This window comes from Cydia pomonella, unplaced genomic scaffold, assembly GCF_033807575.1.
Source record: "Cydia pomonella isolate Wapato2018A unplaced genomic scaffold, ilCydPomo1 PGA_scaffold_159, whole genome shotgun sequence".
Taxonomy (NCBI): domain Eukaryota; kingdom Metazoa; phylum Arthropoda; class Insecta; order Lepidoptera; family Tortricidae; genus Cydia; species Cydia pomonella.
Genome location: NW_026907801.1, coordinates 182646 through 209679, shown reverse-complemented (window position 1 = coordinate 209679; position 27034 = coordinate 182646). Strand labels below are relative to the sequence as shown.

The 27034-nt window shown below is 38.2% G+C and overlaps 2 protein-coding genes and 1 long non-coding RNA gene across 8 annotated transcripts; 2 read left to right on the top strand and 1 right to left on the bottom strand.

Moving 5' to 3' along the window:
- Nucleotides 1–1766: 1766 nt before the first annotated feature.
- On the bottom strand, nucleotides 1767–5831 carry LOC133533349 (uncharacterized). 5 transcript variants are annotated; one of them, XR_009801861.1, is made up of 5 exons: nucleotides 5195–5659; nucleotides 4767–4910; nucleotides 3586–4532; nucleotides 3251–3428; nucleotides 1767–2616 (listed from the first exon to the last, which is right to left on the bottom strand). It is a non-coding gene; the product is annotated as an uncharacterized LOC133533349 (long non-coding RNA). The 5 variants fall into 5 exon arrangements; XR_009801860.1 differs by lacking the exon at nucleotides 5195–5659 and adding an exon at nucleotides 5679–5831 and having other exon boundaries at nucleotides 3251–4532; XR_009801857.1 differs by having other exon boundaries at nucleotides 3251–4532.
- A 2418-nt stretch (nucleotides 5832–8249) lies between these two features.
- LOC133533353 (FAD synthase-like) lies at nucleotides 8250–26976 on the top strand. Of its 2 annotated transcripts, none has more exons than XM_061872311.1 (6): nucleotides 8250–8282; nucleotides 12537–12618; nucleotides 15002–15171; nucleotides 21360–21546; nucleotides 22530–22651; nucleotides 23913–26976. In XM_061872311.1, the coding sequence occupies exons 2-6, from the start codon at nucleotides 12550–12552 to the stop codon at nucleotides 24076–24078; spliced, it is 714 nt and encodes a 237-aa protein (XP_061728295.1). In that variant the 5' UTR covers nucleotides 8250–8282; nucleotides 12537–12549; the 3' UTR covers nucleotides 24079–26976. The 2 variants fall into 2 exon arrangements, with proteins under 2 accessions (XP_061728295.1, XP_061728294.1); XM_061872310.1 differs by lacking the exon at nucleotides 8250–8282 and adding an exon at nucleotides 8881–9197.
- Nucleotides 9191–11159, top strand: LOC133533352 (tRNA (guanine(37)-N1)-methyltransferase-like). Its single transcript, XM_061872309.1, is given in 2 exon segments — nucleotides 9191–9673; nucleotides 9675–11159. Coding segments are annotated over 2 exon segments (1338 nt in total). The 5' UTR covers nucleotides 9191–9235; the 3' UTR covers nucleotides 10575–11159.
- Nucleotides 26977–27034: the final 58 nt, after the last annotated feature.

Below are 27034 nucleotides of genomic sequence, written 5' to 3'. Positions count from 1 at the left end.
TTACAAGACTAATCAGTGAGGGTGAAGGCCGGGAAGGGCACACTCTGGGACTGAACGCGGTTCAGTGAGCAGTTGCAATAGGGAGACTGCATTTCGCCTCGCGTTATACCTAGTCTCGCGTTAAATACCTAACCTCTTAGGGATGTAGGTACTACCTGCGTGCATTGTTGTGTTTAACCAGTCCTGTATACTTAGATCTAGTTTACACTTCGATATACACGGTGCTCACGAGGAACCCGAAAGATTTTAACCACGTACTTCTGAGGCCTAAAGACGGAAAAAATGTTATATGAGTTTCAATAAATTTCGCCAAAAAGATTTTTTTTGTTTTTTTTTTTAAATTTAAATACATAAAACGTTAATGTTATGGTAAAACTGGCAAGGAAAATATTTTCTTACGATTTTTTTTTGTAAAAACTAGTTCTTGCAAAGGTTACTTGTCACTTTTTGACATCCATCAATAAGGATATTTACATGAATTGGGCACATGAATTGGGAGACAACCTCACGTAAACGCAACTTGAATTTGTCACCGACCCAGCTGGAGCCTTCCCCAAAAAAAATTGTAATCGACCCGATAGAGACTAGCAAGCAGTTGGGCAATACAAATAATACAGTCGAACCTAATACTAGTAATGTGGCAGAGTTTAATAAAAATAATCCAGTTGAGGTAAATGAAAATAATACAGTCGAGTTCAACCCACATTTATACAAACACCCTAGTCTAGACAGCAAATACCGAGAGTACAATGCCGAAGATGATGGACCATTTATAGTTCATGTCTCTAGAGAGTCCGCTCCATCGTCCAATGCCTCTCTGAAACCCATCAATGTAGGCCTTTTGCTTACTCAAGGAAATGTAAACAACATCCAGAAGGAAGGTGGTATTAAGTCGGTAGGTCGCAACAGAGTAGCAGTTACTTTCTCCACAGCAGCTGATGCAAATAGCTTCTTAAAGCACCCACTACTTGACAAAAATAAGTTTACAGCTGATATCCCCTCATACCATGTATCGCGTATGGGAGTTGTTCGTGGAGTTCCTTCGGATTGGACTATGGAGGAATTAGTCAATGGTACGAATCTCAAAGAAGGCAAAGGGAAGATTCTTAAGGCTCGCCGTCTGCAACGGAAGGTGGCAAACAATGATGGCTCCTCATCCTGGGTGCCAACCCAATCAGTTGTAGTTACTTTCGAAGGGCAATCCTTACCGTCGAAAATCTTCGCCTATTACACCTCTCTAGTGGTAGAAGTATATCAACTGCCAGTAATTCAATGCAGGAAGTGCCTTAGGTTTGGTCATATTCAAACACAGTGCCGGTCTGATGCTAGATGTTATAAGTGTGCACAGAAACACCCCGGTGATGGATGCAATGTAGCCCCAGAACATGTGACATGTATCTTTTGTACAGGTAGGCATTTTGCTACAGATAAAGTATGCAATGAATATGGTAGACAAAAAGCCATTAAACTTGCCATGTCTGAGCAGAACATCTCATACGCAGAAGCAGCAGCACAGTTTTCAGCAGTTCGCAGACCATATTCAGATATAGCAAGAGTCATGTTTGAGCAGGTTACAGACTCTTCCCGATCTTCCCAGTCCCCATGCCACCCTAATACTTCCATGCCCACTCCTCCGCCCACCACTTCGTATCGTAAGACCGTATACCGAGCACCCCGGACGAGGGTCCCTCTGTCCCCGGGTTATGATAGAGAAGCTCACAACAATATCGTCCGAACCCCCCCACCTCAACTCCCCAATGGTCAGGCTCTGAATGGCTCTTCTTCTTACAATAGAATCACTCCCAATGAAGACCTAATGGAACTCTGTTTGAAATTTTTAACAAACATCATCGCTAAATGGAGCGATTTCCTACCGAACGACGTTGCACCCTTAATGGTTACACTCGCGGAGAGACTTACATTCCACAATGGCCCCCCCGGTCACATTTCTACAATGGAATAGTCGAAGTATCATACCAAAAAAAACCTGACCTTATTCAGCTCATCAACGACCACGCCGTGTCTGTTGCGGCTATTTCGGAGACATGGTTGCGTCCCGGCGCTCTTTTTAGAGTCCCGGGCTTCTCATGTCTCCGGGAAGACCGTAGTGACGGACGCGCCGGATGCGCGTTATTGATCAAGCGCTGTTACCCTTTCTACCAAATTCCTATCCCCCCTCACTCGGATGGGATTAATGCCGTAGCTGCCAAGGTTATGGGCATTAATTTCATCTCTATATATATCCCCCATCCTGAAGAAGTTGATATAGATGAATTACAATCTATTCTCACATCTGTCCCACCTCCTCTTATAATTTTAGGAGACTTTAACTGTCACAATATCTCCTGGGGATCATACCATTCAGATTCGTTTTCGTCAGCCCTGCTGGATCTGTTCGATGACATCAATGTAGGAGTTATTAATGATGGAACTCCCACGCATCGGGTATACCCAGGCCAGAATCCCCAATCAGTTCTCGATTTATCTGTTTGTTCTCCTAGTTTATCTTCTTTATTATCCTGGAGGGTATTACGTCAGTCATTTGGCAGTGACCATTTCCCTATTATTATCACTAAGCCTTCATCTATTCTTCCATCTCCTTCCCCTGAACCGCTGCTGAAACACAAAATACAATCAGCAGACTGGCCCAATTATGCTTTTTATGTAGAGGAAAATATAAAAGAGTGGGACACGAGCGAAATTAGTCAAGACGAAAAATATTTAAAATTTAAAAATGTTTTATTAGAAGCTGCCGATAAGTTTATCCCAAAAAAGAGAGCTGTTAAACATAAAATTCCATCACCCCCGTGGTGGAACGCTGACTGCACAGCAGCCGTAAAAAAAAGAAATGCTGCGGAACAAGCTTTCAATGAGTCAGGAAATTTGGATGACTTTATTTCATTAAAAAAAATCTCGGCCCGTACAAAGCGTTTCCTAGCAAAGGCTAAGAAGAAGGGATGGAGGGGGTTTTGCGAGAGCTTATCTCCTAGAACCCCCTCAACACTTATATGGCGAAACGTAAAGAGGTTCAGGGGTTCATTTAATCCAGAGTCTAAGACTACCACGGATTCCCCCTGGCTATCAGAGTTCGCAGATAGACTTGCCCCTCCAACTGTCCCCGAAGCATCCTGCTTGTTACTTCCCCCGTTGCTATGCACCTCCAGCGACTTGGAGAAGCCTTTCTCATTCTCAGAGCTTAGTGTAGTGCTTAATGGACTAAGGAATACTACACCTGGAGAGGATGGCATACCATATTGTTTCTTGTCCAAGTTAAATACATCATCACAGGAATATCTACTTGGTATCCTAAACCATGCCTTTGACACGGGGGAGATCCCAGGAGACTGGAAGACCCAAGTAATTATTCCAATCCTAAAACCGTCTAAAAAACCCAGACGAGGCTAGCTCATATCGGCCGATTGCTCTTTCTGCAACAATGGGAAAGATACTGGAGCACCTGGTTAAAAATAGACTGGAATGGTTTGCAGAAAATAAGGGCATTCTAGCTGACACTCAATTTGGTTTCCGAAAGGGCCGTAGTACAATGGACAGTTTAAACATTTTAGCAACTGATATCCGACTTACCTTTTCAAAAAACGAATATCTGCTAGGATGTTTTCTAGATATCTCTGCGGCTTACGACAATGTCCTTCTTCCGGTGCTCAGGGCAAAAATGCTACATCTGAGCATTCCCGCGAAGATTGTACATATTGTCACCAAGTTGTTTATGGGTAGGTCAATTAAAATTAGGAATGGTAATTCTTATCATCCACCTCGGACTTTGTGGCGGGGCCTCCCGCAAGGATCTGTACTCAGCCCTCTGCTTTACAGTATCTACACCTACGACTTGGAGCAATCTGTCTTATCCTTCTGTAATATCTTGCAGTATGCTGATGATCTGGTCTTATACACCTCAGCAAAGTCAATAGATAAAGCCGCTGCTAGTTTGAACACAGCTCTGGGTTACCTCAAAGATTGGCTTGATGAACATGGTCTTACTCTATCGCCAACGAAGAGTTGTGTAGTCACGTTCAGTCGCAGAAGAATCATGCCTGCTGCAGATGTCCGTTATGGCGGTGTTATGATTCCAAGTAAGGAGTCAGTAAAATTCCTAGGTGTCATTTTAGATCACAAAATGTCTGGCATTTCACATCACAAGTATATAATAGGTAAGTGTGAAAAAAATATCAATATTCTGCGAGCATTGTCAGGTGTATGGTGGGGCTCACATCCATATTGTCAGAAGCTACTGTACAATGCCATCATACGCAGTCATATAGACTATGGGTCATTTTTAATGGAACCTTGCAATAAGGATGGACTAGGTAAATTAGATCTCATACAAGCTAAATGTTTGAGGATCATACTCGGAGCTATGCATTCTTCTCCCAAGAACGCCATGCAGGTGGAAGGTGTTGAGCCTCCTTTGTCTCTCCGCAGACAATATCTTGCCGATAGATTTTTAATCAAAGCCAGTTCTTACTACAACCATTTGCTGCTTCCACGTTTGCGGTCACTTGCACTGGAACTCACTGAAAACCAATATTGGACACATAAAACTTCTCCTAAAATAATGATATCTTTTTCAAAATTAATTAATATTTACCCAAGTTTATATACATCCGGCACTAATCCTTTATTTGAGGCGGCATTTGAAACCCTAATATATACCCCTAAAGTTATATTAGACATAGGAATTTTCAAAAATGATCCTGCAGCAAACAACAAATTTAATAAATTTTTGGGTAAATGGCAAGATTATTTACCGGTTTATACTGACGCTTCAAAGGTAGATCCTGCAAGATGTGTGGGAGCAGCAGTGTGGATTCCTCGGTACAATATTGTCCTCTCATTTAGGTGTCCTCCTCAAGCGTCGATTTTCACAGGTGAAGCAGTTGCTATTCTTGAAGCTGCCAAATATGCAGAGACCCATAGTATTAAAAAAACTATTATCTTCTCTGATAGTAGAAGCTGCCTACAGGCTATTGTAGGCAACCAATTCAAACTGAAAGCCAAATTTCCTTTGATTTTAGAAATCAAAGCTGTACTGCGTAGGTGTGAATTAAGGGGCCTAAATATTGTTCTCGGATGGGTTCCAAGCCACTGTGGTATTAGCGGCAATGAGATGGCTGATGCATGGGCAAAACGAGCTATTGACATTGGATTAATAAAAGAGGATATTTACAGTACAGACCTTCTGAGTGGTTCACTGTCGGATCTATTTAATACATGGCAGGAACAATGGGATACCTCGAGATTAGTGACAGGTAGACATTATGGCTGTATACAACCTCGTATATCTCGAAAACCGTGGTTCTATCGATTCCGTACGTCTCCGAAATGGGTAATATCCACCATCTGTCGTTTACGTTTGGGCAAAGTATGTACTCCGTTATTTCTGGCTATGATAGGTGTTCGTGCGAACTCATTGTGTGATTGTGGGCTTGATGAGGGCAACTTGGACCACATCTTCTTTGCATGCTCAAAGTGTAGCTACTCACTGTACGATGTATTGCCCGATAATGTTCCACGACCTATATGCTTCAGCTCGCTACTTTGTTACATGGATTCGATTCTAACTTCTATCCTAATTAAATATTTACAAGCAAATAACATTAAACTATAAATAAAGTATTATCTTTTCAGACCTAATTATATATCTTTAATTTTATACATACTCTACATTATACATTTATATGGTTTTCTTCTCTCCCACTTCCTTCATGTTGGCACTATTAACGTTCTGTCATCCGCTTCCCGCTTATCTGCTAACAATTGTATACGTCATGTGTTCGTTTGTGATGTCCATAACAGTTATTTGTTTTTTAGGTTCTCCCTACCACATCCTTCCACAAGCTCAAAATATTACCGAACATTCTCCTCTCGTGTGAAAGTCAACACCGACATTGGCGAATTCACCCTGTGCAAATTGGCAGGGAGTAAAAGCCAGAAGAAGAAAAAAAAAAAAAAAAAAAAAAAGGATATTTAGACTACGCCCCATAATGGCATTATCGCGATCAAAAAGGCGTTTTGCACTAAGTTACGATAAGAAGATGTTTTTTTTTACATTGGTATTAACTCTGAAACTAGGCGAAATCCAGAAAAGTTTATATGACATTTTAGTCTATAAATGTGATCAGTAATACACTGTCAAAATCTTTCGCGTTCCTCGTGAGCACCGTGTATATAAAATTTGTCCCAACGCTCGATAGTTGAAGTTGTAATCCTGCAAATCTACTAGTACTATCCTAAATATTTGTATTGCACTCAGGGGCAGAGTTCAAAGTTCTCGGCGGCAAAGTGAAAATAATGGTTCGGTGCTTTACGGGACTTTGACAAAGTTCGCCTGAGTTCGCTACACTGGAGCGTTTGGCTAAATTATTCCCCGCAGATATACAGTTTAAGGAATGCACGATCTGAAACCGAGATCGATTCTAATTTAACAATTTGTTATGGTTTTGATACGACCTTGTCGTTCGTTGGTGATTAGTACACAACGCATCTCGCGCACTACTATCACTTTTCACATGCACCAATCGATTCGGTATCGAGTGAAGGATGCGATGGACAGAAGCCGATGGAAGCAAATCATATACTCCAGATGTAGGTCTGATAGTGATAACCACGATCCTCAGTCATGAGGCAACGACTAGAGAGAGAGATCTACGAGATCGTATTATCATAAGATCAAAATCAAGTTCTTACATCGGGATCGGACTCCTAAATTATTATTCTGTACAACAAATCAATAAGAAATTAGTGTTTCGCACTGGTAAACACGACATAACTATGTAACAGAATATTTTCTTATAAGAATTTTCTTTATTTTGAGTCTCTTGTTCAAGCAATTATCATCTACTCGTATTAACTCACCAGCTCACCTCACCTTTTGATCCGAGAGCCCCCAACTGACTGTATGCAAAGATACGAGTATAAACAGCAACACTCTTAACTGTCCATCTCTGGATCTTATGTCTTTTATAATAAGGTCCACCAATGGACAGTTAACAGTAGGGGTGATGGTGCCTACCTATATATTCTGGCAAGCCAGTTTTGTCAGTGGGCGGTAATTTTGAAAATGTAGGCGCGAAGGCTTTGTATACTAATAAAGTAATTTTCACGGGCCGAATTGGCTGGCTCTCAGGACGTAGGTTGGAGACCCCTGGGCTATAACCCCGAAAACCGAAGTTCGCAAATTTTGGGCATATTCCTCTATCACTCTAATTACGCCTTCATTGGAGTAAAAGAGAAAGATACCCGCAATTTGCGAATTTCGATTTTCGCGGTAGGCCCTCTGATCTAAGTCGCTATTAAAGGTGGGCTGGCCTGGTTAAGTCGATTTTTCAATCTGATCTGTTTATGGCTTTTACATTCCGCTCCACTTACCTGCAGCTAGTTTTAAAAGGTGTTAAGGTTTAAAGGTCCACGTTTTTCTGAAGACATGTAGTTTTTACTGCAAATTCTTTTCATGGACAATAGGTACCTACAGGATTGGTCACACAGTTATGGACTCCATGTTTACACCTTAAAGCCATCTGCAATTACAGTAAATAGGTGGAGATCTCAGATACCCTTAGTCAGCAAATGCTCGATAAATACATAGCAATTTAATTTTTTATCGTATGGCATATTCTACATCATGGCACGCATTTATGCGTTAGAAGGAGTAAGTGATATTGCTATCTCATTCCACCACATAGCTGCGTCCCTTAAGACTGGCCTACGCTGGGCCATCGTGAAGAGGAGCCCTCACAGGATCAATAAATTGTCAAAATAATTAAAAATTATAAATACAGATCAGGTAGTATTTTACATAGGAGATGGTCTTGAAGTCTTTTGCGTGTCCTGGGTATTTAGTGAAGGGGCACTCCACTACCACGTGGTCAACCAGTATTTAGTCCATCGCTTACACCCAATAGTCCAGTTCATTTTAGATTCCATCAAGTCTCAAATAGTCCTTACTCCCTGGCGGTTGCTGCCTCTGCGTGCGTCCCATTACACGGGCAAGCATCCGCTCGGTATACCTACCACTTACATTTAATTTAAATATCAAAAGGGCATCTACGTGTTGGCTTCGGCTCTGCGCACACCTCTCAAGGGTCCAGAACATCATTGTTGTGATGGTAAAGACATACAACTGCTATAGCTATTCATATCTATGTTTTAGTACTGTAGGACGCTGTAGGTAAGGAATTGCAACAGTCAATTTAGCTAATTTGAAGGTACCTGTCTGTATTCGTCGAAACTTGTGGTGCTGCTTTGATCAGTCGAATTTTAAAGAGGTAAATATTTATATATTATTATCTCCTTTATCATCTTTCTTCTTTAGGTTTGTTTCTTAACAACATTAATATAAAAGTAAAATACAAAAACAATAAAAATAAAATAAATTAATGTTATAGGACATATTTTTAAATAGGTTTATAGTAAACACCCATGACTCGGGAACAAATATTTGTGCTCATCACACAAATAACCGTTTTGACTCGGACAAACTGCTTTCGTATGTCCGGATGTTTTCCTCTACAGGTCGCAATCGAAATTCTCAAGTTTCTCAACAATTTCTCAACCAATAGGGAATATTACCGCAATGTTTTGCCGCCAGAGTGCAGCACTAGCACGTATATTAAATCATAGAGTAACTTATACATACTGTGCCTTAAAATCTTTGCTTAAAATGTAGTTTGTCAAGTTTTCATAGAGAATAAAATGTGACATTGATGCATCAAAACGGTTTGTTTACAAAGGGCCTACCGCGAAATTTAGTTAGCTGCCTCTTTATCGCTCAAACAGGCAAGAGCGATAGAGAGGTTAGATAACGAAATTTCGATTTTCTTGTTCGCGGTAGACCCTCAGCTTGTGATGGATTGTGGTAGTGGCGCCCCCCTACGCAGAGTTTCGCGTAATATTCCTTATTCTCGTGAAATTTGGTGAGCAGCAAGGCCTGTCGAACTTGATACCGTGCACGTGTAACGAAACGTAAGATCAACGTAAAAAAAGTAATGACAAAATCAAAAGTCAAAGTCAAATTGACAAGACAAGACATTTTTGCATCATAGAAATTGAAAAAGTGTACAAATTACACCGTGGATTTATCAATCAGCAACCATTTTTATAACAGAAAAGTGTTAGAAAAACTTAAAAACCTGCCATCGCCTGAAATTTGGAACAAATACACTCTGACCTCTAACATATAGGTTAGTATGAAGTTGTCTTCATTTTAATTTCGAATGGCATGACTTTAGCTCACACTCTTTTAGTAGTATTTTATCGAACAATGTCCGCGTCAGCAATATTGACGCCACTTGGCGTCCGGGGTATGAAAATTTTAGAACGTGAAAAATTCATTCGCAAGATCCAAACGCCCGTGTTAAGAGTTCCAGCTGAGAAGTTGTCAAAAATCACACCAAATTGCAAGGATTACTTCCTCAAATTAGAAAACTTTAAACCTGTTCAGAATGACAGTGATAATAAGCTAAAATGCATCTTCTTTAATCCTGAAAAAATCAGCATGTATACTGACGTCACTGAAAGTCATCGCCAGGGACTTTTAGAAGTTGGAGTGACAGAGAATAACTTTGAGTTGAAAGATATTCACTTGTCGTATGAGAACTGGTCGTATGGGACAATCTTCAAGGCTGTTTTGCCAGAAAATGAAGATATAGTCAGCGGTTTTCACTCAAGTTGGGCACATCATTCATCTAAATTTGAAGGAGCATCTATTGGAGTACCGCTCACTAATAGGCCAGGTGCTTCTAGACAAGATTAAGAGCTGCCGGACTGTGGTAAATAAGAGCAGCATCATTGACAACACCTACCGCAACTTCAGTATGGAAGTTATTGCCGGAGAAGAAGATTTTATTGTGACTGTTAAAGCAAACCAGTCCAACTTTATGTTTAATTTTTCTAAAGTTTACTGGAACTCCCGTCTTGGACAAGAACATGAGAGGATCCTAGGCTTTTTGAGGCCGGGAGATGTGTTGTTTGATGTTTTCTGTGGCGTAGGCCCATTTGCCATACCTGCAGTGAAGAAGAAATGCAAAGTGTTTGCTAATGATCTGAATCCTGACTCCTTTAAATGGTTAAATCAAAATGCCAAGTTAAATAAACTTAACATGAGTCTTTTCAAGTCATATAATCTGGATGGGAAAGATTTTATATTGAATAATTTCAAAGAATACATTACAGATTGTTGTTTAGGTAAGGAGAAGTTAGAAAAGGGAGCAAAGTTACATATAACAATGAATTTGCCAGCAATAGCTGTGGAGTTTTTAAAATACTTCAATGGTTTAATTGAAGATCAAAGTCTTGCTGCAAAATTGGACTTTGAAATAATTGTTTATGTGTACTGTTTTGCCCCAGGTGATGATGTTTTGGCAGCAAAGACTATGGTCATTAAAAACATAGGTTGTGACATAACAGATGACATAATAGATATTTATGATGTAAGGAATGTGTCACCGAAGAAGGAAATGATAAGAGTCACTTTTCGACTCGGTAAAAAAGTTCTATTTAGTGTTAGTGACAGTGTCAGTGAACCACCTAAGAAAAAACTTTGTCTAGAAAACGAATAGTGCATTTAAACTAGTGTTCATGGACTTTAATAAAGTGTAAAGTGTATCATGTTTTCTAAAGAGATAGTTCTGTTAACACATAAGAGTATTTAAATAAATAGCTTACTGTAACAAGTGTTTTATTTGATTATCTTATCTCTTCAAGTGGCATATGTAATTTTTGGGTTATTGGGATTTTGTTTTTATTCCAATAAATCAAATTTGAAATTTAAATAACATTATCGGTCGAGAGTTGACAGCCTACCACTTCAAGGGTTATATTTCGATAAATAAATATATTTATCAGGCCATTTGTAGAGATAATTTATAGGACTAGAATATTGTAGGACTGAAAGAGGGTTTTCGCCGCCATTGACTTAATATAAAGTCGGTACATTTCTGTCCCACACGCCACGACTTCAGATCAAATCATGGTTTTACAATAAAAAGCTCAAATTCTTTTTGAGTTACAGTATTATAATAAGCATTTACATTTTAGGTAAAAAATCGAAAAAAAATCAACAAAACCAATTTTTTTTTTGTAAAATTGATCTAAAGTCATATAAGAATTATTCCTTCTTTTGGCCTCAGAAATGCGTGGTAAGAATTTCTTGTATATATGTGTGCCGTACCAACCTTCTGTAAATGGAGTAAGTGTAAGAGTTGAAACGACAAAAGAGCTTGTAATAGGTCTTCCCTTATAGACGGTTCTCCATATTCACCTTATACAAAAGAAAAATTGACCAAGGGCTCCAGTGACCATGGCTTCAGAGGCCTTGGTAGCTTTTTCTTTCATACACACATATGACACATATTTCAATATGTAAGTTTTGTGACTAATGTGGCTCAGCGACCCAAAGACGGTCCTGGGCTCCGAAACAAGAGCACGCCACTTTTCCTGCTCCTGCGCCGCTTCCAGCCAATTATCGGCTTGGTGATGCCGTATTTCAGTTTATAGCTTGAATATTTGAGTGGGAATTATTACTACATGTAATAAACGCATATATCTATTAGCGCAAATAATTAGGTTATGAAGATAACTAACCAAGTTTTGAGTTTGCTAAAATTTGCTTACTTTCAAAGAACCTTGAGTTTTTTTATTTGCAAAGTTCTTTTGAATATTAATTGTAATTAACATACTTATCAGCTGGTTAAACATTACCAACAAAGCATATATGTATGTATATGCGTAAGTACCTTATTGTTCTTATTCTTTTAAGTAGTACTGATAATTAGGTAAAATTTAAATCTAATTTTTATATTAACCTACCACACCCATTATATACAACGCTCCATTGTAAACCTTATAGGAATGCACGAAGGTTGATATTACACTGCAAGCGCGTCATTTGACATCTAGCGGCCAAAACGTTAATGATCATAATGTATTGTCACCAGACATAGAAGTTTTTGTGGCAAAAACGAGTGCTTGAGAAAATGCAACATCGATAAGTCAGTCATGAACTAATACTTAAAAGATGTAAATTCTACTTACTGTAATTTACCGGAGAATTACAAGAATGCAAATCAATTACAAATCCGACCATAATGTCTCTATTACATATATTAGTACTTGAAAATAAAAACGTAAACTGTACAATGTAGAATAAGGTGTCAAAAAATAAGAAAACTACTAATGGGTGTATCAAAGAAGATATCGAACTTGTTGTGTATTTCGCGGTAGCTATCTTTTTATACAATGTTAAAAATATCTATAACGCTAAGGTAATATCGATAATAGACATGTCGATATTTGATTTTGTCAATCACTTTATTTTGCCACAAAAATTTCTGTCCGATTGTCACTAATGGTTTTCTATATAATGTAACCTATAATTTTAGTGACATTCTGACGGTTATAATGATCTTCAATGGAAATTAGACTTTTGGTTTTCTACTCAAGATTCAAAGTCAAATGGCAAAAAATTATGTATAGCTCTATATAAATATGGGTTTATTTAGCAGTATGGTGTATATTTTCAGTGTAGTGAGCGAAATGCCACAGAAGGGTGAGGACGTGTGTGAACTCCCGGGCTTTGCAGATGTCTTGGAGGAGTCTGAACAGGTTTGTATCGCCTTCAATTTGAGTTTCTAAACAATTTAAGACTCATCTACGGCTACCACCAATTTGAGGCTGACCTATTCGCTAGCGTATGCGTAACTCACTTTCTATGCATCTCGCTCGTACTCGCATATTGCTGCGACCGAATTGTACAGTCACGTCTGAAAATATCGATACGAAAAGTGTGCCAAAAATATGTATACACTACCTTAAAATATGGGCAATAAAGTCGTGTATACATATTTTTGGCACTATTTTCGTATCGATATTTTCAGACGTGACTGTATAAGGCAGTCGTGATAAATCGTGTCATTCACGAGGACGCATGCCTTGATTTGTATTGTGATGTTATTAAAGGTTAGATTTGACAAACCTGCGCGTCATCGTGGATAATGGAAAAGTTATCTGGAAGAGATCGCTTAAAGATAAGACCGCCTGTTGTTAACATAATTTAAAGTAAGTTGAAAACTTAACATAATTTAAGCAGTTGATCAATGATGAACTACGTTTTACATGACAGCCGCTTAGTATGAAGTATTTGTTTCCCTTTGATATCATTATATGCGGATTCTACTGTACCTATTCCAACCGTATAATTCAATAGCATAATAAAATTACCTGTTAGTCCTTATGTAAAGAACCTTAAGGTTCTTAATCACAGATTTGTCTTTGTATACATCGGTCAGCACATTGATGGCTATGTCCAGGAGCACGGTGCAGTCTTTGCCACCGTTGAATGACAGGAACACTTCGTCGGTTTTGTATTGTTTGAAGCATTTTCGTAGTACCTGAGGATAAATCAATTTTAATCAAACCAATGATACTCGTAATTTTTTGGCAAAAAATTCATTTTCGGTACAAGCTTTTATCGCTGACTGTACTTTTCTTTCCACAGGCAGCTAATACTCATCGAGACAATTATAACAACCCTAAACACATTAGTCTGCGTTGGTTTATCACAGAGTTCCTATGGCCTCCTACTGTCTCCATCATCAGATCAACTCCATGTCATCATAATATTGCATTGTCATCCGATTAACATATGGATGCATAATTTCAGCTCAATCGAAAATGGCAAGTTGTATAAAGCTTGTAAAAACGGATTCATTCGCATGTAATGAAATAAATATGGAAATAATTCTTGACTCATTAGCATTACGTATGAGTATAACCTATCTATATATTAATATCATTGATGACATCACGAATTTTTGCGTTAAATTGATACCCAATTATCTACTCTAGGCTGGACTTTCCGTGGGATTTTTGAATTGTCATAGTGACTTCTCATTTATCTACTTCCGATATACATACGGATACAATATAGAACGCAACAAATAAAGAAAATTAAAAGTAGAGATAAACAACAGGCGGTCTTATCTTTAAGCGATCTCTTCCAGATAACTTTTCCATTATCCACGATGACGCGCAGGTTTGTCAAATCTAACCTTTAATAACATCACAATACAAATCAAGGCATGCGTCCTCGTGAATGACACGATTTATCACGACTGCCTTATACAGTCACGTCTGAAAATATCGATACGAAAAGTGTGCCAAAAATATGTATACACTACCTTAAAATATGGGCAATAAAGTCGTGTATACATATTTTTGGCACTATTTTCGTATCGATATTTTCAGACGTGACTGTATAAGGCAGTCGTGATAAATCGTGTCATTCACGAGGACGCATGCCTTGATTTGTATTGTGATGTTATTAAAGGTTAGATTTGACAAACCTGCGCGTCATCGTGGATAATGGAAAAGTTATCTGGAAGAGATCGCTTAAAGATAAGACCGCCTGTTGTTTATCTCTACTTTTAATTTTCTTTATTTGTTGCGTTCTATATTGTATCCGTATGTATATCGGAAGTAGATAAATGAGAAGTCACTATGACAATTCAAAAATCCCACGGAAAGTCCAGCCTAGAGTAGATAATTGGGTATCAATTTAACGCAAAAATTCGTGATGTCATCAATGATATTAATATATAGATAGGTTATACTCATACGTAATGCTAATGAGTCAAGAATTATTTCCATATTTATTTCATTACATGCGAATGAATCCGTTTTTACAAGCTTTATACAACTTGCCATTTTCGATTGAGCTGAAATTATGCATCCATATGTTAATCGGATGACAATGCAATATTATGATGACATGGAGTTGATCTGATGATGGAGACAGGAGGAGGCCATAGGAACTCTGTGATAAACCAACGCAGACTAATGTGTTTAGGGTTGTTATAATTGTCTCGATGAGTATTAGCTGCCTGTGGAAAGAAAAGTACAGTCAGCGATAAAAGCTTGTACCGAAAATGAATTTTTTGCCAAAAAATTACGAGTATCATTGGTTTGATTAAAATTGATTTATCCTCAGGTACTACGAAAATGCTTCAAACAATACAAAACCGACGAAGTGTTCCTGTCATTCAACGGTGGCAAAGACTGCACCGTGCTCCTGGACATAGCCATCAATGTGCTGACCGATGTATACAAAGACAAATCTGTGATTAAGAACCTTAAGGTTCTTTACATAAGGACTAACAGGTAATTTTATTATGCTATTGAATTATACGGTTGGAATAGGTACAGTAGAATCCGCATATAATGATATCAAAGGGAAACAAATACTTCATACTAAGCGGCTGTCATGTAAAACGTAGTTCATCATTGATCAACTGCTTAAATTATGTTAAGTTTTCCAATTTAATCTCAAATTCAATTTATATTTTCAACAGACAACAATGGTTCATAATGGTTAGTAACATTTAAGATTTAAAACTAAGCGTTGTTAAAACAAAAACAAGAAGCAAACAGCAGAGCAAAAAACAATCACCTGGTAGCGGTCATGAGCCAGGCATCGGAGTTTTTAGAGAGAAAATATTTATTGCCACAAAAAACCTTATCAACAAAGTACAATATAATAACCTTAAATACTAAATACAAATTAATTAGAAAGATAGGTAATTCAACATTTAATACCTGATGATTGGGCAATGGGCTCCAATCTCAGCATATGCCAAGCAGAGGGCCTAGCGCTGGTTTTCAGACTGGTAATTTAATTATTATTAATAATTTATTAATAATTTCGCATGGTAAGACTAATAGCGAAGTATGGAGTCGACATTAGCAATAAAATTCAACTCATATTCATACTCATACTCATGCATCTATTTAATTACTGATTTTAATTTTATAGTCAAGTACAAGAATGTTAACGAGTTTGTAAACGATCCTTTAATTTTGTCTTTCAGGACACAAATAAAACAAATAAGAATAATGACCATTTTTTTGTATTGATTAATTTATATTCATATTAAATTAAATTAAATTAAATAATCGTTTAATTCAGGCATAGCCCATATAAGTGTTAGTAACAGACTTAAATAATAATGTTAAACTATGACTATGACTATTACAATTTCCTATAATCTACCATGCAACACGTATACTTAGGGCTAGGACTATACAATACCGGGTGAGCAATACGTACACTTTGATATGATAAAATGTGATATGAAAAAATAAACAAGTAAAAAATAATAATAATAATAATTCAAACATGTCAGCACCAATTAAAATATAAAAATCAATTCATTAAAATAATTCAAACATGTCAGCATTAATTACAATATATAAATCATTTCATTAAAAATAATTCAGACATATCAGCATTAATTATACATCTAAAAACTAATCAAATTGCAATAATTATAATTATATTATTCAGTACAAATTCTTCACTGGCAAAAAATTTAAATTAATAAAAAATCATAATATAATAATGAACAGAAATAAAATAATAAGCATTTAAATTGAATTAAATAATCTTATAACTAACACTCATAATTTACGAAACTGGAGTGCAGACTGATCCATCTACGCATCATCGGTGAGTCCCACCTCCTGGCAAACACCTTCAGGATGCTGTTCGGACTCCCTAACAACCTATCAAGTAAGGAGGCACAGCGCTTTCTTATAATCGCATGAAAGCCATCAACACTTGCCTCCGCAAACATGCCCGAAGCACTGCACCTCCGTCGAAGACCGAGCAAAATCCTGAAGGCATCATTATATTGCACTCGCAAAGCGCTGTACGTCCTCTGCACATAATTGACCCACAGGTTACAGGTGTAGAAACACTGGCAGTATGCCCTAAATAGGGTTACTTTGACTTCCTTCGTGCACCCTGAAAACCTACGGGCCAACATGTTGCAGCGAACGGACAGCGCCCGTCTCTCCCTTTCGATGTCCATGTTGTCACAGAGATCCTCAGTCACCCAGTGACCCAGATATTTAAAATGCTTTACCCTGCTCAGGTTAGTGCCACACAGAATAATTGGAGGCAGAGTCTCGTATGTTTTAGCACCAGCCTTAAAAATTAAAAATTCGCTTTTGTTGGCATTATATCTGAGTCCATGGGTCCCTGCGTATCTCTCACAGATACCGATTAGGGTTTGCAAAGCACCCAGAGATGGCGCCAGTAACACCATGTCGTCTGCATAGCTGAAGTTGTTCATACAAACACCATCAACCGAGCATCCGACATTGGCGTTGCTCAGCTCATCAATCAAACCGTTGATGTACAGGTTGAATAACCGAGGAGACGAGATCCCCCCCTGCCTCACTCCGCACTCCAACCCGTACTCCTCCGAAAACATACCGGCCCATCTCACGCAATTTTTCTGACTATGGTACCAATATTTAATAAGAGAAGTTACCTCACTAGGAAGACCGGCAACTTGCTGCATTTTCCGCCAGAGAACTTTATAAGACACGAGGTCGAAGGCCTTAGATAGATCTAAAAAGCATGCAAATACCGGTGTTTTCCTGGAGGTATAGTACTGGACGGTCTGCTTGAGGCAGAGAACAGCACTTTCAGTTGATAGGCCCGGCCTGAAGCCAAATTGCGCATCGTGTAGACGAACATGTCTGTCCAGCTGCCTATCAAGCAAAGCATCCAGTACCTTGGCAATGATGGTCGCCAATGAGATGGGCCTGTAGTTGTTCGTATCTGATGCATCTCCAGTCTTATTCTTAACTATTGGTACTACTACAGTGTACATTAGCTCATCCGGTAGATAACTATGACTAATGCAAAGGCTGTAGAACAATGCCAATACCCTCGACAGGTGGTTGCCCGCATATTTGAGGTGCTCTATGCTAAGATTGTCATACCCGGGAGACTTACCTCTGACCATATTCTTAATTATAGAAGACACCTCTTTGGCAGAGAAATTTACCGAACTCTCCTGACTGTGACAATCCGTTTCATTCGCTAGCAAACTTGGTCCGAGTGGCGAATCGACCTTGAAATGCTGCTTGAAGGCATTGGCTATGCTCTTGTGGTCGTGGAGACCTCCGACGCTCACAGGTCGGCCCGAGTTTAAATTTAGTTTATTAGTCTCTTTCCAAAATTTTCCAAAATCTTTTTTAGAGTGGTGTTTCGCAATAATATCTAACTTGATTTGCTTTTGATTCTCTTGACAATATTTTAATTTAGATTTAAAAAGCCGGCGTGACTCGCACATTTTGTTATAAATGGGCCCCACAGTAGGTTTCCCATATGCCAGCCAATTCAAAAAATAAACTCTGGCCGTCCTATGTGCGTCGCTTACATATTTGTTCCAGCCCGTTACGTATTTGTGCTTCCTACGTCTCGGTTCGACATAACTACATTCAGCGCCCACACTAAGTGTGTTAACAATCGACAGGTACATCTTATTCAAAATCAACTTATGACTTACATCAGAACACAACCTATGGGCACAAGTACTAAAATCGGACGGAAATTCTATTTTACTTAACTCTTTATGACAGAAGTTACGATATTTCTCTATTTGAATGTCATCTCTTACACCCCATTTCACCTTATCAGTCATGACGACATGCGCTGGTACCAAAGGATTGATAATATTGAAATTACATTCAATCACTAACGGGAGATGGTCCGACCAGTATGTGTTATGCAATACCGACACATTTACTACTGACCGCCTCGCGGCGTGTGTAACTATACAGTGATCTAACCAGCGTTTGCAACCATGTGCATCACTAACAAAGGTAAATGAGTTCATTGGCAGCAAATCCATGTCAACACACGACCAGTCCTGTTCTACACAAAAGTCTAAAAGTTCGTTTGCAAACAGCTCGCCCGGGTGCGCGTTGAAGTCGCCAAGCATAAAAACCGATTCAACATTACTATTCTCTACGATTGCCGCCACTTCGCTTAAACACTCCGTAAACTCAATTAAGTTATCAGCTGAGTTCGTAGGCATATATACGGAGAACACTAACGTCGAGCGGTCATTGTTTACAATCTTGATCGCGCACAAACGCACACTACGGCAATCTATCACGGCCACACAAGGGAACGCCGCTTTCCGCCACAAAATAGCCACTCCTCCATGTGGTCTGCCTCTCAAAATTCCACTCGTCGTATCAACTGCAGACTTTCCAGTGTACGAAAACTCATTGCTTATGGAACCAAAAAAGCCCACATCATGTGGCATAATCCACGATTCCTGAATGGCAATAATATCCGCAGACCGACAAATATTTCTTACACACTTAACCGACCTCATAATACCCTTGCAATTAAAACTAACTAACGTTATCTTTCTATCATTGCGTGCCATTTTCATAAAAACGATTATTATTATTACGATTATATTATTTTTACCTCTTTTAATATACAATTTTTTTTTTATGAAATTTCTTAATATAATTAATACAAAAATGATCATTAATCTTATTTATCATATTTATATATTCAAAGATAAAATTAAAAGATCGTTTACAAACTCGTCCACATTCTTGTCCTTGATTATAAAATTAAAATCTGTAATTAAATAGATGAATGAGTATGAGTTTAATTTTATTGCTAATGTCGACTTCATAGTTCTCTATTAGTCTTACCATGCGATAATGACACTCAAAATGTCGCACAATAGGTGAGTCGTATCGGCCCGTACACAGTAGCCAGGTCCCGGCTACAGTAGCCAGGTCCCGGCTACAGTAGCCAGGTCCCGGCTACAGTAGCCAGGTCCCGGCTACAGTAGCCAGGGTGAGGTTGGAGCTGGCCCGCACTCTGCAGAGCAACGAGGCAATTCTCGTTGGTATTTTGGCATAGTAGTCAGCCATGCGAGCTTGTGCAAACATGCCTGATGCGCTGCAGAAACGGGGCAGCCCCAACAACATCCTGAAACCATTATTATATTGGACGCGCATCCCTTTGTGAGAGATAAGTTTTATTAATTTTGTCCCAATTATCAACTTGCCACTGAGAATCAAAAGTAAAACAACTTACACGCCACGCACGCATCAAAATACTATAAGCGTAGTCATCTTATCTGACCTCGTTACGAAGAATTTTATATAAACACCAAACTTCGCACAGTAATTACGTAATAGTAATCGGTTGGTCAATATAATAAACCGGCCAAGAGCATGTCGGGCCATGCTCAGAGTGGTTCCGTAGTTACTCTTCCGTCACAATAAGCTAAACTGAAGCTTAAAGTATAGTAGATTGTTAACCAAGGGATGAACTGTGGATGTACGTCTTTTTACTATGAAGGGGAAACATTTTGCGATAACTCAAAAACAGCTAAACTGATCATGTCCGCTATAGTTTTCATTTAATGTCTTTCTTGAGCCCTACTTCCACGAATTTTTTTACCTACGGTTCTAAAGTTAGAGGGGGGGGACACATTTTTTTTTTCTTTCGGAGCGATTATCTCCGAATATATTCACGTTATCAAAAAATGTTTGTTGAAGACCCGTATTAGTTTTAAAAGACCTTTCCAACGATACCCCACACTCTAGGGTTGAAGCAAAAAATTAAGTGTAGGGGAGGTACCCTAAAAAAAAATTTTTTAGATTTTATTGTACGACTTTGTCGGATTTATTGATTTATATATCCATGGCAAATTTCAGCTTTCTAGTACTAACGACCACGGAGCAAAGCCTCGGACAGACAGACGGACGGACATGGCGAAATTATAAGGGTTCCTTGACTACGGAACCCTAAAAAGAGGCATCTTTAATACGATTTTATCTGCTATAAATGTTAACCGATCGTGTAACGGCAATTGCAGAAATGAAGTCGATGCCATGAATAACCGTTCACCAAACAATACTTTCATAAGTTTTATAATTGCTGGGATAAATCCAGATAATAAAGCCAAAATTTACAATGCGTCTTAAGTTATGTACAAAAAAGTAAATTCCGAGAATGTGCGTGTGTAATTTAATTAGTTACACTCGATTACGTCGGTTCAGATAAAAATGTTTGCGCGTGTAGATTAATATTGTTGTAGAATAGGTTTTTACATGTTTAGTATTTTTAGTAAAATAACCGCATAAATACGTTTTTGGTGAATGGTAGAAAACCTTATAATATAAATATGGAGAACAGAAATACATATTAATTTATAAATACATATTAATATGTATTTGAAAAGTCCAGTAATCGCTTATCCTCCCATGTTACAGTCGAGTTCATAAATATGTATACATTTCTTCACCTTAACCTTAATCCATTGCAACAAGGCGAAGAAATGTATACATATTTATGAACTCGACTGTACCACCCTAAAATGTTTTTTTATATTGTTAGGTAAATATATCAATTCCGTTCAAAATAGTCATATGTTGAAGTCAAAAACTCCAAAAAATATGTCAGTAGAGATCAGTCACTTTCAAGCTTTGATTTCCAATCTGGTTTTGCTTTCCAGTCCATTTAGAGAACTAGAAGCGTTCGTGAAGCAAGTGGAGCTCCACTACGGCATCACACTTGAAGTAACCGAAGGCGAGTTGAAAAGCACCTTGCAAAGGATAGTGGACGAAGACAGTAGGCTTAAAGCCTGTCTCATGGGCACGAGGCGGACCGACCCGTATAGTCAAGATTTGCAATTTATGCAGGTAACTAAACAATTTCTTTAATATTTCATATTCATCTTTGATTTTACGTTATGTCCGGTACAGTTCGTAGTTCAAGGACGTAGTTCTGCAAACGGGGACGAACCCACACTAAATTTCCATTCATTACTTCATGTTGTAACACGAAGGTTTGATTTTCAATTTTTTATCGTGGGGTTGGTTCTCGTTTGCAAGATTACGCCGGAACGCCGGACGCAATTACGACGGAAAAAGGTAGCACCTTTTACTTTTATTAAATTGGCCTTCATTGATCCAATGTGTGTATCGGGCATTATGTATAAAGGTTTCACTAAAACTATTTCGTCGGATGGATTTTGATCCCAGCATCTCGGCACCTCCATCATGTTGCGGAGAAATAAGTTTCTTAGAACTGTCTGCGAAAAGTTGTATGGCAAAAAAGGCGTAAATTACAAACAGGAACATTACTTTAAATATAAAAAGGTAAATAAAAATAAAAATATTATACGATATCTTTACCCAAATTGACCAAGTCCCACTAGTTTCTCAGACAACGATATAAATATAATATAAATATTTACATACATAGAAAACACCCATGACTCAGGAACAAAATAAATATTTGTGATCATTACACAAATATATATGCCCTTGCCGGGATTCGAACTCAGGACCATTGGCTTCATAGGCAGGGTCACTACCGACTAGGCCAGACCGGTAGTGAATGTAATATTGACTTTGACAAAGTGCCAAAAATATGTACACACTACCTTAATGTATGAGCTACTTGATCCAAATAACACTAGACCCTACCCATAGTATTGTGTTCCTGCCTGTGAGTAAGGTTGCCAGAGCTCAACGAGGGTGCGGAATGTGAGGGTCGGCAACACGCATGTATCTACTTTGGAGTTGCAGGCGTTCATAGGCTACGGAGACTGCTTACCATCAGGCGCGTCGTATTCTTTTTTGCCACCGACGTTAGTATTAAAAAATCCTCTGTATTGCAGAAAACGGATGCCAACTGGCCACAAATAATGCGAGTATCACCACTGCTGAACTGGTCGTACCATCAGATATGGAGCTACATCCTGGCGCGGCAGGTGCCGTACTGCAGTCTCTACGATCAGGGGTATGTTCGGTCCAATGGCTTTTTTACAGTTTTTACTCAAACTAAATGCTAAGTTATTATTTTACGGCGCAAGCTTTTAGACCCTGGGCCAGGATCATATTTCGTCAGTCATCGCCACCCGGCTGATACTTTGTCAGATGATAGTTTAGATGCTGTTTTAAACTAATAAAACCGTCAGCTGGTTCTATCGCGGTGGAATGACCGTCAGCTGTAAAATGAACATGTAAAAAATATAACGAACCAATTGGAAATTCGTTTTTGGGTATGAAAATAGCACTATAGGCATAAAACATGTAGGTAAAGTATGGCTTATTTTTTGGCATCTGTTAACATGTTCGTTGTTTATACAACTTATTAATCAATTTGTTTTTACAAAATATTATTATTATTGATTTATTTATTATAATATAAATTCGCTACATAATATAACCGGGAATCCCGAAATCCCACCTACAAGCTATAACAAGCTTTTGGCGTGGAAATTTTTAGAAAAAGGGTAGGTACCATTTACTTTTTCGCCAAACTATCAACTTTTAGGGTATATATACTCAGAACAACGAAGACTATCGATTGAAATTTTTAGTTTGTGACGCATCTTCACATGCATTTTGTATAAACCGTCACAAAACGGACACCTAAATTATGTAGGAAAAACTTGGAACACTTTTGTTTTTCTAGGTTTGAATGATTAGTCTTCGTGATTGTGATGTTTGTTATACATGCTGCCCGGTAATTAATGGATAACCTTCTAACCACCGACAGGGCACCTTAAGCTGGTCATGATAAAAGTGCATTATTTGGCTCTAATAGGTCTAGTAAAAGTTTCATGGTTTTCGAGATAATCGAACTTTTTCTGTCTTGGTGTTAATTACTGGGCACCCAGTATAGTTTTTTTTATTTAGTTGTTAATTTTTTGTAGTAAATGGTACATACACATTTTTCTGAAAACCTCCAGGTATGTGTAAGGAAGATTTGAACCAGTGCTCGATGTCCGATTGACCTAAAATTTACTATAGGTACCTACTTACGTAAGTTGACAGTGGAAGCTTTTGGCATCATTCAAATGATCTGTGGAAATATATAATGCCTACCCATAGGAACTCAATGATAAAACAATGCAATCTCACTAAATTTAGGCTCGTAAAAATCATCTTCAAATAACTTTGAAAAGAAAGCCGACTAATAAATGTTTGTAACAAGAATGGTTCCTTTGACAATAAACTTATTTCAGTTGTATAACTTTTAAAACTGGAATCCGCAGATACACATCAATAGGCAGCACGCTGAACACGTGGCCGAACCCGGCGCTAGCCCTAGAGTCGGGCTACCGGCCCGCCTGGCGGCTCGCCGACGGCGCCCGCGAGCGCGCCGGCCGGGTGCCGCCCGACGCGCAGAACGGACTCAATGCGAAACGTGAGAATCTATAGTGATAAAACCACAGAAACGTAAATACACAGATACACATCAACCCGGCCTGCGCTCGGAGACGTAACCCGAGAGTGCACCGGTCGGGTTCCACCCGACACGCAGAATGGAGTCAATGGAACGTGAAAAGCTTTATAGGTCCGTACGTATCAGGAGTAGATAAATGCAGATTCATATTTAGCGTTTTATGCCTTTTTTCGTAATCATGTACAGTCCTGGACTTTAATTGTTGATGCATTTAGGGTTGACTTTACATTAGACATTTCATACCGTTATACAACCAAATTAGCTTGAACCTTAAAAGTCCGTAACTGTACACGAGGATGACCAATGCAATTTTCCTTAATACATTAAGCCATTCAAATTAAAATGGTTCTTTGCTAATAAACTAGCTGTGACCAACCGAATTGATTTGATAGCCTTTTTACAAAAGACGATTACATTAAACCGTTACAATTAAATCGTCCTGTACTTGATTGAAATATCTGGATCGAAATGTTTGTATTATTTAGCGTAGTTGATGGTCTCGGTAATGTGCCTCGTGTAAAAACTAACAATTATTCGAGATAACAAATATTGTAAAATGAAATAATGTTTAAAACAAGAACACCTAGTAAATGAATCAAATTTTAACTTATTTAAATGATAAATAAATAAATATTATAGGACATTATTACACATATATAACGTATATGTATTATTTATAACGGGGGCCGATAGTAAAATCCGCCAGATCATTAAATTCCTAGGCATATTGTGAAACGTGAAAATCATTGTGTCATTCAGGGATCGGAAACCGGTATTTTTTGTATGGGAACGAAAACGGTATTTTTTCGTTCTTTGTTAATTATTTCATTCCTAATCGGGCAATCTAATAATACGAAGTCGTTATCTAAAAACACAACTGAGTCCTACATTTTGAGTATAAAATAAACCGAAATATATGGTTATTTCGATGTTTTTGCAAAAAACCGGTTCCGATCCCTGGTGTCATTCTTTTAGTCGACGGAGCCCAGCGGGGCTCCTATTTCTGGACAGTTTGCCCTTCAGACATATGAAGCAACCTGACGAACCTATCCTACCTATCTATTAATTTGCCCTCAAAACATTACACAGGAACTTTGAAGCGTCACGCCTCATCATCTTATAGATGGCGCTTTTTATTGTATTTTAGCTTTGTGCCTTCACACGCTATTCAACTTTCATCTCGCTGCTATTTAAAAGCTACAATCGAATAATAAAACCATTTTAGGCATATATATCCTAATAATACTCGTAAATAAAATACAGTGTGGTAATAAGTTAAAAGAAAATCAAATTTTATGTTCACACAGGCAGCTTTCTTAAGATTAAATTTGAAGTTCTATTAATCGACCAAGTGTTAGTAAATATTTTAGTACTTACTTACTATTTATTCATTAGACATACATATACTTAGATTTAATGGGGTTGGCAACTGTCAAAGGTTTGCATAGATGGCGCCATCATAGCTTGCCCCTGTCTCTAGTTTTGTTCTATGAGATTTGGCTTAAAGTACTGGAATCCAGGTCACAAAATTCCAAAAAAAAAACAAGAATTTGACACAATTCTAGGGATTGACAGGGCAAGCTATGATGGCGCCATCTGTTTAATACTTCGACCGGCCAACCCCATTGAAAGAATAGTTTTGTATATTTTTGTAAGTTAGTCGTGGAATTTGTATACTTAATAGTTAAATTTCGAAGATATAATTATTCGTAACAGTGCATTGTGTATTAAGGGCGGTAAGAAATCACGAACGAGTGTAAATTGAAGCCCGAAGCCGAAGGCGAGGGCTTAATTTACAAGAGTGATTCCTGTACCGCCCGTGGCACACACAATGTTTTTCATCACATTTCTGCTTAATTTCGAACGTACATTACAGCAAGTGTGATAAAAAAAAATACAGGCCTAGGTCGAAATTTAGGATCTACGAATCGCATCGCCTACGTGTAATAAATAAGTTAACACGTTTTACAAGCAAGTGTGATGAAGATTTACTTTTCTCAAACTTGTAATGAAATGTTGACATGACTTACTTCAAATTAGGTCCGGAAATACTACATATCAGGTGCGATGAGTGAAAATGATATGTAAAGGAATTTCATACAGCCTTACACACCTAGGCCTGTAAGGCAACCGTCTTTTGTTTTTAAACGTCAAATTATGGCACGTCTTGGCATTCAACCATAAAAAACCTATAAGCAAAATTCTGCTATTATGCTTTTCTTATTGTCTTTTTTGCGTTTTTTTTTTTCTTTTTTGTGTTTGTTAAAGATTATATCAGGAGTTCAAAGGGGAAGAAAAATTTCATTATTTTTGCGCTACGACGCACGGTTTAGGAGATACAGCCCCATAAAGTTTTTTTTTTTTAGTCGTGCAGAAATCTTTATAGGGCTGTATCTCCTAAACCGTGCGTCGTAGCGTAAAAATAATCAAATTTTCGTTCCCTTTCAATACCCCACGCACTGAATAACCTATCACATTAGGACATGAAATAATCATCATCATCCTTTTTTTTTTAATTTATCAATGCAAGTTTGAGAAAAGCACTATACAAATCTCGGCGAGAAACGGGGTTGCCGGCCGCGTATCCCTATCCGATACGCGGTCTATCTCTATCGCAAGGGCGTCGCCACCGAATGGGCTAGGGGGGGCAGTTCATGTGGCCGATGGACAAGGGGAGGGGGAGAGAAATTATTTATGCCACGGCGCAAGCTCTCATCTCTTTTATTTTCTCAAGTGCGCTCCTATGATATAGCTGATTATTGTTTATTTATTTTACTAACAGAGGCTCCATACTAGTATACGATACTTCTAGTTTCTGGTTGACTGATGGTTTCTACTACTTTGGGAATAAATCAAATTTCATTGAAATATTATGATTTGTGTTATTTTAAGTAGTCACACTAAGGTTAGGTGGGGTATGAGGCAAAGCAA

Bases quoted from the DNA above. Each gene is read 5' to 3' on its own strand.
- LOC133533353 (XM_061872311.1), top strand. From the start codon at position 12,550: ATGCCACAGAAGGGTGAGGACGTGTGTGAACTCCCGGGCTTTGCAGAT. The intron at 21,547-22,529 runs GTAACTAAACAA...TCTGTATTGCAG, and splicing joins AAGATTTGCAATTTATGCAG to AAAACGGATGCCAACTGGCC. The intron at 22,652-23,912 runs GTATGTTCGGTC...TGGAATCCGCAG, and splicing joins TGCAGTCTCTACGATCAGGG to ATACACATCAATAGGCAGCA.